This window comes from Nomascus leucogenys, chromosome 8 (assembly GCF_006542625.1).
Source record: "Nomascus leucogenys isolate Asia chromosome 8, Asia_NLE_v1, whole genome shotgun sequence".
Lineage (NCBI taxonomy): Eukaryota > Metazoa > Chordata > Mammalia > Primates > Hylobatidae > Nomascus > Nomascus leucogenys.
The window spans coordinates 32,997,260-33,007,416 of NC_044388.1; the positions used below are offsets into that span (position 1 = coordinate 32,997,260).

Genomic DNA, 10,157 nt, shown 5'->3' on the forward strand with positions numbered 1-10,157 from the left:
ATGTACAAATAAACAGGCTTGTTTTCTTCTCCCAAAAGAGGTGGATGTCCTGGGGCAGAGGCAGAGGGGAGGCCACCACAGAAGCTGTTCACTCTAGGCACTTTGCAAGGTATTCTTTTTTCACCTAACTCATCTCATCATCACTGCTGGTAGAGTGAGGAAGATAAAATATTTATCCTGCCTACAGAGTAGGGAAAAGGTCATGCAGGAAGGCTCAGGGTGTAGATGAGGGAACTTGGGAGGATAAAACAAAGCCAGTGTTTGGACTCCCGCAACTCCTGCCGTTCTTTCTTGAGAGAGTCTTGCTGTGTCCCCCAGGCTGGAGTGCAGTGGCAAGATCTCAGCTCACTGCAACCTCTACCTCCTGGGTTCAAGCAGTTCTCATGCCTCAGCCTCCCAAGTAGCTGGGATTACAGGCACTCACCACCACACCCAGCTAATTTTTTGCATTTTTAGTAGAGACAGGGTTTTGCCATGTTGCCCAGGCTGGTCTCGAACTCCTGAGCTCAGGTGATCTACCCTCCTCGGCCTCCCAGAGTGCTACAAAACAAAGCCTGCATTTGGACTCTCCCCACTCCTGCTGTTCTTAATGCTAGCTCTGTAGCAGGGCACCCTGAGGCCGCTGCATGGAGTGAGTTCCTGCACATTCCCCATCCCAGGGATTTGGCAGAACCCCATGCAAGCCATCGGGTGGAGCACTTGGCTCCTTGTACAGCCTGTGGGCACCTCTCCTCTAGGGGAGGCAGAGCAGTTAGGCTGAGGGCTCGGAGACGGTCCAGGCAGCCTACACGTCAGTCCAGGAGGGTGGCTGACGTCAGCTCTGAAGGATGATTGCTTTTTCTTGGCTGGCTAACAAAAGGAAAGTTACTATGACAGAGGACTTTCTGGGAGCCCTGCTGAGCATGGAGAGGGGATCAGAGCAAAGCAAGGTCCTCACCCAGCCCTGGTGGCTAAGTGCAGGGGTAATGCCTTTCCCAAACTGTTCTGCAGGTTGTAGAAACAGGGGAAATTTTTCTTTCAAAAAACAAGAGGCAGAAAGAAATTTAGCTCTTTAGGTGAGCAGAGGTTAGAGTCCAGACTGACTAGAGGGGGAGTTCCCTCCCCTGGATGCCAGTACTTCTCAGAGGACCCGGAGACAGTGTTCCATCTCAGGCCTGCCGCGTCTTATTGAAAATAAGGACAAGAACTTCAATACACAGCTTTCCTCCAAAAGGCCCATCGTGAGGCCTGAGTGCCTCTGCCCAAGGTGGTAATCGTTTCTAGGGCACACCCCCTGTAGAAAGGAAGAAGTAGAAGGCCCAAGGAGGCTGTAGCTCCGTGGGAATCATGATGAGAAATGCTTAGATGTACCCCAGTAAAGCAGCTCTTTTAACCAGCATGCCTAAGAAATCAGGGCACTCTTGATTGTTGAACTTTCTGGTTATCCAAGGACTGTCCGGTCCTGTGTTAGATGTAAGGAACTCTTCTCTCTCACCTCTGCAGCCATTTATGGTAGACAAATGTAGGTTGATGCATATTTTTGGAAGTAAAACACTTTGACCAACAATTACACATCTTCCATCTTAAAATTAGGCCATCATTTTCATTTGACAGAGGACATATAAAAGAGCAAAACTAAACATGTTTCCAGGAACTGAGCTGAGCAGAACCAAAAGGAAATGTTACAGATGTTTTCTAAGTTCACGTCAGTAGAAAGCTCGAAACTTAAAAGTCTCCTGGGTGGAAGGCAGAGGTTGCAGTGTGCCAGGACCGTGCCATTGCACTCCAGCTTGGGCGACAAGAGCGAAACTCCATCTCAAAAAAAAAAAAAAGAGAGAGAGATCTCCTGGGTGAACTGTCCCTGCTAAAGCTGAGTGATGGGTGCAGGGGGGTTCAGTGCACTGTGTTCTGCACTTTTGTGTGTTTGACATTCTCCAAGATACATTGTTTTAATTCCATGGAAAACAGTATCTGTTTTGTAAAAGTAAAATAGAAATATAAAAAGCCAGAAATATTTCTGAAAGATTTGAGGCAGTTTTTGTTAGATAGAGATAATAATATGTCAGGAAGCTGCCTCTTAATCTCTCAGCTAACAAGGCAGGAAATTTGTACTTAGGTTAAGAAGTCGTCCTGCCCTTCAGCTCTTGTACATTGAATCATTCCATTACCCAACACCCAACATAGAGCCAATTTTTTTTTCAAATACATCCTCCAGGAACACATTTCTTTGTATATACACAACATAAGAATAGCTGAACAGCATATGAGATCTGCAAACATTTATTGCATCTTGATTATATGCCAGACACTGATGATAGAAGCCATTGACTTTAAAGAGCTGACATCCTAGGGAGGGAGACAGACCTGCTCAGTGTGATTACTAAAACAATGGAACTCTAATTAAGGCACACAGCCAGCCTGGAGAGAGAGCAGTGTGAATTCTGGCTTCTTTGTAGATAGGGGAAGTATCTGTACAGGTCTCCTGGTGGGGGATGAGTGGGAGGGTGGCTGGGAGTGGCTTTGCAGACAGAGTGGGCGGCTGCTGAGGGAAGGGCCCAGAGGCAGTGGCTGAGCCCGCACCACACCTGGTTTGCTGATCCTGGACCTAGTCAACTGTGCCAGGAACTAAAGTTGAAGAGTCTGGGCAGGAAAGACTTTGTGGATCAGGCTAAGGAATTTGAACTTTATCTTGGGACACATCATTAGTGATTCTAAGCAGGAGAGCAGTGTGTTTGGAATTACTCCGAATTCTGATTTTAAATAGTGGCTTGACCTCATTTGTTTTTCTCTTCCTGTCCTCAAGCTTATTTGTCAGTTATGATATTTTTAGTTACAAGTAACAGAAAACTCAACTCAATGACTTATACCCAACATGGATGAACCCTGAAGACATTGTGCTAAGTGAAATAAGCCAGTTATAAAAGGACAAATACCGTATTATTCCACTTACATGTGGTATCTACCGGAGTCAAATTCATGGAGACGGAAAGTAGAATGGGGGTTGTCAGGGATTGGGAGAAGGGGAATAGGGTTGGTGTTTAGTGGGTACAGTTTCAGCTTTACAAGATAAAGAGTTCTGGAGATGGATGGTGGTGATAGTTGTACTACAGCGTGAATGTATTTAGCAACACCGAGCTGTATACTTAAAATCAAAAATATCCTCAAAATGGCTTAAACCCAAATGGAAAATATTTCATAAGAAATATATAGAGAAGCTTTGGGACTGGTTAATTCAGGGTTCAGCAATTTCAAAAAGGAGCCAGGTGGCTCTGCCTTCTCACTCTGCATCGGCCACTTCAGCCCCTTGCAAGACAACTGCCCCAGTCCGAAATTACCTTGCAAAGCAACATCCAAGAAAAGAGACCATCCCTCTCTAGCGAAGTCCATTTTCAATTGCGTATAACAGAATACCTGAAAAGGAATTTATTTCTTATAGTTTTGGAGGCTGAAAAGTCCAAGGTCAAAGGGCTGGATCTAGTGAGGGCCTTCTTGCAGGTAGGGACTTTCTGTGGAGTCCTGCAGTGGCACAGGGTAGCACGTGGCATCACGCAGTGGCAGGGCTGCACGTGCCAGCTCAGGACTCTGTTCCTCTTGTTGTAAAACCACTAGAACTCATTATCCTATTAGTCCATGAATAGATTAATCCTTTCTGGCCGGGCGCGGTGGCTCACGCTTGTAATCCCAGCACTTTGGGAGGCCGAGGCGGGCGGATCACGAGGTCAGGAGATCGAGACCACGGTGAAACCCCGTCTCTACTAAAAATACAAAAAACTAGCCGGGCGTGGTGGCGGGCGCCTGTAGTCCCAGCTACTCGGAGAGGCTGAGGCAGGAGAATGGCGTGAACCCGGGAGGCGGAGCTTGCAGTGAGCCGAGATCGCGCCACTGCACTCCAGCCTGGGGGACAGAGCGAGACTCCGTCTCAAGAAAAAAAAAAAAAAAATAGATTAATCCTTTCATGAGGGCAGAGCCCTCACACTCTAGTCACCTCTTCATAGCCCCATCTCTCAGTAATAGGGATTAAGTTTCAACATGAGTTTCAGAGGAGACAAATACCTAACCCATAGCACTCCCTGTGTCTCTTTAAGAACAACAAAAGCTTCCAAAATCAGAGTCCAGCATCTTGGCATGAATGTCTAGCAGCCATTCCACATGCAGCCTGACCGGAGCCCCACTCCTGATTCCTTTTGCAGCTCTTCCCACCATCTCCTCACTGCCAGGCAATGGTGGCTGCTGTTTCTCCAGACTCTTCCTTTACTCAGGCTTAATACCTTGGAGTCGCCTTGGCCCGTGTCACACCCCACATCCATCGGCAGATTCTTTTCGCTCTGCCTTCCACATGTGCCCAGTCTCCGGCTACTTTTCACCACTGTGACTCAGCCCAAGCCACCACCATCTCCCACCTGGATTATTGTCATCGCTTCCTACCGGGTCTCCCTATTTCTGCCCTTGGTCACATATCCACTCAGTGAGCAAGTATTTACCATGTACCTCACATGTGACAGGCATCACTCTGGGTACTGGCAGCTCTACAGTGAATAAAACAAAACTCCTGCCCTCCTGGAGCCTTCATTCTGTTCTCAAAACAGCAGTCAGATCATGTCCCTCCTTTGACCAGCATCCTCTCATTCTTCCATCTCACTCAGAATAAAAGCCAGATTCCTTAGGAGACCTGCATGATGGTGCCTCCTTGTTCCTTGAGTAAGTTGAGTGCACGCCCGTCTCAGGGCTTTCACATTTGTTTTTCCTGCTCCCTAGAATCCTGTCCCCCGCCTGCCTGCCCACCCCCCCATGTAGCCTCAGTCCTTCCTCTTTCATTTTCTTCAAGTCTCTTGATTTGGAATTTGACAGAAAGATGGGAATGAGTTGCCCTGAACAACTGGCGGTGGAGTGGCCATTTACAGAGAGGGAGCTTCCTGCGGGAGGGAGCTTGGGGGGCAGGATACCAGGAGTTGGGTTTTTTACCTGCTACACCTGCCGTGCAATGTAGACATTCAGTTGGGTCGTGCAGCACCTGTGGATGAATCTGAGGCTCAAGGAGAGCGCTGAGTGACAGATTTAGGGGTTGCCAGTGTATACACAGGTTTACGCTAAGTGTCACAGGAAGTGCGTGCACAGAAGAGCTGCATATTGCAGTGATTTCAGTTAGGGATACAAGGAGGAACCAGCAAAGAGACCGAGGAAGGGCAGCCAGCGAGCTAGAGGAGAATCAGGAGATGCACTTCTCCAAAGCCCAGTGCAGGGACGTTGAGAGAGGGAGGGAGAGAGGGAGGGAGGGAGTGCCTGCAGCAGGTGCTGCTGATAACTCTCCCCGCCCAGCCTCAGCTATCTCACTCCCAGATACAGACAGCCGGGCTCTTTGAGGAATGCGTCCAATATGCAGGGGTAATGGACCTTTAGTACCAACTTCAACTAGTTCATGTTCCTTGAATGTTGAGACATCATAAAAAATATTTGGTCTCTGTTCCTGGTTCCTGACATAGAGCTCCTAAAACCCTTGTAATTTCCTGAGCTGTAGGGGTTCAGGGGGCATCTTTTGTTCTAAGCTGGTGACTCTTGGTGGGCTCCTGGGTGGGGACCTGTCACCAGAAAGATGAAGCCATAAGGAGAGGGTTGAACCTTCAGCCCCCCCCTCCATCCTCCAGGGAGGGAAGGGGGCTGGAAATGGAGTTAGTAATTGATCATACCTACACAATGAAACTCCATAAAAATCCCTAAAAGATGGAGTTCAGAGAACTTTCCATTTTGGCAAACACATCCACTTGCTGGGAGCATGGTGCACCCCAACGCGGTGGGGACAAACACTCCTGTGCTCAGGACCCTCCCAGACCTCACCCTGTGTGCCTCTTCACCTGGCTGTTCACTTGTATCTTTTATCATATCCTGTAATAAACCGGTAAATGTAAGTAAATGTTTCCCTGAGCTCTGTGAGCCATTATGACAAATTATCAAATCTGAGGAGGGGCTTGTAGGAACCCTCCATTTGTAGGCCAAGTCGGACAGCAGTTGTAGGCAACCTGCAGCCCCTCTGCTTGCAATTGGTGTCTGAAGTTGGGGGCAGTCTCTGGACTGAGCTTGGAACTGGGGGGCCTTGCGCTCATCAGAGTAGGTAGGGTCCAAATTGAGTTAAATTGTAGAACACCCAGTTGGTGTCAACAGAGAACTGGACAAGTTGCTTGGTGTGGAAAACCTACACTTCTCTTCACAAACCACACTTCATGAGCCAGGGCCATTCCAACAAACCTGCTTCTTTGACACCAACTAATGAGGAAAACACTTTTTCCTGTTAATCCTTGTATACTTCCAACACTTCTGACAGTAGCCACAAGTGTACCTTCGCTACTGGGGCTGAGTAGAGATCCCATTTTTCTCCCCACTCTTCTCTCTTTAAAACTTCTGGGAAACCGTCCATCATTTGGCCTCATCTGGAGCATAGGCAGCTCAGACAGTAAATCCACCTCTTCTTGTTCACCCGTAGCACCTAAGGTAGTGCTTGGTGCTGCCAGTAGGATAGTGAATACGCAGCCTCCGACACACGGGTGTGCACATTTGCTGTTGCCTATGAGTGTGTGTGTCACATACCTTGAGCTTGAGTTAAAAATCAGGGAAAGAGACTTCTCTCCACTTAGCAGTTTCTATATTTTAATGCAGCCTGAATTCAAAGTAATAATGTTCCAAACTTATTAAACTGAGATTTTATGTGGGAGAGAATTTGGTCTCTGGGTGGGAGAGGGTATAAGGCTGAGGGAAGCACATGCCGACTTTTGAGAATTACTAAAGTGAACGCTCCTTTTTTACTTCGATTTTTCTGCAGGGGTCGGCACCAGGAATTATTATAGAAAGATCGGCTACAGATTACAAGGCCCGTACATGGTGAAGATGCTGAAATAATGGCCACACCAGTCCACCTTTCTGCAGTATCCTCCCTGGCAGAACACGGGGAATCAGGATTTCTTAAATACTCAACAGAGAGGCTGAGCAGAGCAAATAGGGGGCTTCACCCTCATCCCGCAGCTGCAGAGACTGGAAACTGCCTTCAAGGCCACGGCTGGTCATCTGCTGACCACACCCCAGATCCGCCCTCTCCTGCGTGCACCCAAAAAAATCACTTGCGTTTTTGAGGCTTAAATCATCTATCCAGTTTCTACATTTTGCATGAGGCCTGCAGGTGGCCTATTTTGACTCAGACGGTGACAAAAGCAAATTAACTCATTTGGACACCATAACTCATGCAATAAAACTGATTGTCATTCGAGGAGCAAACTTAGGAGTAGTTTATTTATATACCCTAGGGACAGAAAGTCAGGTTGAAACAGGAAAACCGCCAGACTCTGATCTCAGGCCTTTAACGATATACGCATTGGAGCGCAAGTTAGGAAAATGAGCTTTTGTTTTCATGGAAATCATTCTGATTACAGTGCCAGTGTTTAGAAATAGCAGTGTGACTGGGAAAGAGGAATTGCAGTTGTGGGGGTGTGAGCCTGGCAGCAGCCAGCCACCAGCCTCTCCCAGGCGGGAGTCCACCATCCGAGACAGCGATGACAAAGAGCTTCATTTCACGTTCGTTGTTGTCTCTACTTCCCACCCTCTTGGCAACTACAGAGCAGTGTGGGCAGCCACAAGTGGGGTCCCCAGAGAGCGTTTGGCTTTCCTGTTTGTCTATCCTGAGCGGCTGGAGTCTGAGGTTGTGTGCCCCTAAATCAAGAATTGCTTCCACAGAAGCCATTACTTGCAATTTTTTTTTTTTTTTTTTTTTTTTTTTTGAGAAAGTCTCGCTCTGTCACCCAGGCTGGAGTGCAGTGGCGCAATCTCACTGCATCCTCCGCCTCCCGGGTTCAAGCGATTCTCCCGCCTCAGCCTCCTGAGTAGCTGGGATTACAGGCACCCGCCACTGCTAATTTTTGTATTTTTAGGAGAGATGGGGTTTCACCATATTGGTCAGGCTGATCTCGAACTCCTGACCTCAGGTGATCCACCTCGGCCTCCCTAAATGCTGGGATTACAGGCATGAGCCATCGCACCCAGCCTTTAATTTTTTAAGGTGGATTTTGGTTGTTATAAATGGAGAAAGGTAAGAGTTCAAGTTGAACCCATGTGTGAAAGCAAAACAAGGGAAAACAGGATTGGCTTCTTCAAAGGCTCCTCTTGTAGAACTGCCTCTTTGAAATTTCGAGGTAGTCTACTTTGGAGACTCTGCCTGGAGAGGGTCAGTTCCTAAGTTAAAAGCATCGCTTAACCTTGGCTCCTGTGGCATTTTACAAAGGTTTAAAGGAATTGATTCCTCTGAAAGGGCTTGAAAATAAAAAGTCTTTAACATACGAAGAAGAGTCATGTGGTTTTTTTTCTCTCCCTGTAAATGTAGTGGCATTTGCCACAAATATGCAGGTTTCAGTTTCCAATCTATGTTACTGTTCATTTCCTCCTGGGTGATGTTTGCCATTTCATTAAACTGCTATGAGGCAAATGGCAGTGGCTTTGTTATGGGCTCGCTGTGGAACTACCACGGCTTTCCATGAGTGTCGCTTAGGGACTTAGCTACTTCTCAATTAGGCTTTTTTACCCTATAAAAATAAAACAATAAAGCATACTCCCGCTGGCTGTCAGAGCTGTGATGCTGGAAACAGAACCAGCCACGCAGCCCTGGAGCGCAAAGTCTCTGGGCCTCGACCTTCTCATCTGTCCTAGGTGCCCAAGTGGATCCACACACATAACGTACAGAAGGGCTTTTGTGAAATGGTAAAAAGACCTGCACGTGGAAAGTTCACTTCAAAAGATGACAATTTAGGGAATTTGAAACAAAATGAGAGGAACTTGCACCTTTCTGATGGCTGTCAGCTATTATTGAATCCTGGTTTTATCTCAGGATTCACGAGAATCCCTCTTTCTAGCTCATCCCTGACCTTCCTTGCCGTATTTTGTGGCCTGTGCAAAACGGCAGCAGTTGGGGAGCTTCCCCCGGGTGTCAGAGCTCTCGCCTCCCTCTGCCACCAGAAGCTTCCACTTCTCTTGTGACTGCCAGGGCTTGTTCTGGTATGGATGGTGCTTGGCGCCTCCACTGTCCGGCTGGTCTGTCTGCTCCGAGGCCTGTGGGGCCACCTCATAAGAAAGCTCAGTTGGGCATGATCCTGCTGGCCTCAGTGTGAAGCCATCACAGCTGCAGCCTGATCCCATCTGAATGGAAGGACTCCTTAGCAACCACCTCCAATCCAGAAAGCTCTGCTTTTAGCTCAACTTCTGGCACATCACCTGAAGTTTTTTTTTTTTTCTTTTTTTAATTCAAGTCATATCAAAAACAGACTGAAATAAATTTGAAGAGAAAATGAGATTTTTAAAATACATTATCACCAAATGAAAGGACCTGGTAGAACTCATTGTTCTTCCCATTTGGGAACAAGCAAACCCGTTTTCCATTTTCCATCTCTGCAGACCCTAAAGTGCTGCAAAGACAACTCAAAAACAACGCCTGTTCTCCTAAAACATGTTTCAGATTGCAAATTTTCAGTGCCAATGGGGTTTTGGCTTTTTTGTTTTCAAGATTATCACATTGAAAACAGAAAATCTTGCCCCTAAAGAACTCACAGACCCCTGAGTTTACAAAAAAAAAAAAGCACAAGATCTGGAATCTGAAAACCTGGTTTCCTCATTAACTATGAAGCTTTGAGCAAGGCCTCTCCCCATTTTGAGCTACCATTTCCCTATTTGTAAACACGTGTCACTGGGGCAAGCACAGGAATCAGATGTGGCATTTGAGAGACACTGCATAAACCAGGACATATACCAATAATTGTTGCTGCCCCCATTGAAGTGGCTTCTCTGCTGATGTGTGACCTTGGGCAAGTCAACCCTGCAAAGTTTCTTCATCTGTAAAATGGGAGTGAGGACTACAGAAGCCCATGTATGCAGGGTTCTTAGAACAGGAAGCATATTATAGACGCACTAGCTTTGATTACTAATATCTAACAAGTGCAATCGTCAGCCCATTTTTTTCTTCAATGAGGGAGCTTCTCTGCTGACAATAGAATTTCTGATTCTTTGCTACAATCTTAAGTTTTTCTAGAAGCCCATGTCAGGGTTGCACATTGTCAAATCCATTCCTTGAGGGCCAAGATCCTAGCTGAGATTGCAACAGCAAAAAGCATTTTGAAATGCCTATGTCATTGGAGTGGCTTCCTGGAAAGTTG

The 10,157-nt window shown here is 47.0% G+C and overlaps 1 protein-coding gene across 2 annotated transcripts in view; it reads left to right on the plus strand.

Moving 5' to 3' along the window:
• The window catches only part of ELP3 (elongator acetyltransferase complex subunit 3), a 98,018-nt gene extending 89,723 nt beyond the window's left edge, over positions 1 to 8,295 (plus strand). For both annotated transcript variants that reach the window (XM_003272917.4, XM_030817021.1), the window contains one exon: positions 6,791 to 8,295. In XM_003272917.4, coding sequence (XP_003272965.1) covers positions 6,791 to 6,867 — 77 coding nt within the window. In that variant the 3' untranslated portion in view covers positions 6,868 to 8,295. The remainder of the gene's footprint in view (positions 1 to 6,790) is intronic.
• Positions 8,296 to 10,157: the final 1,862 nt, after the last annotated feature.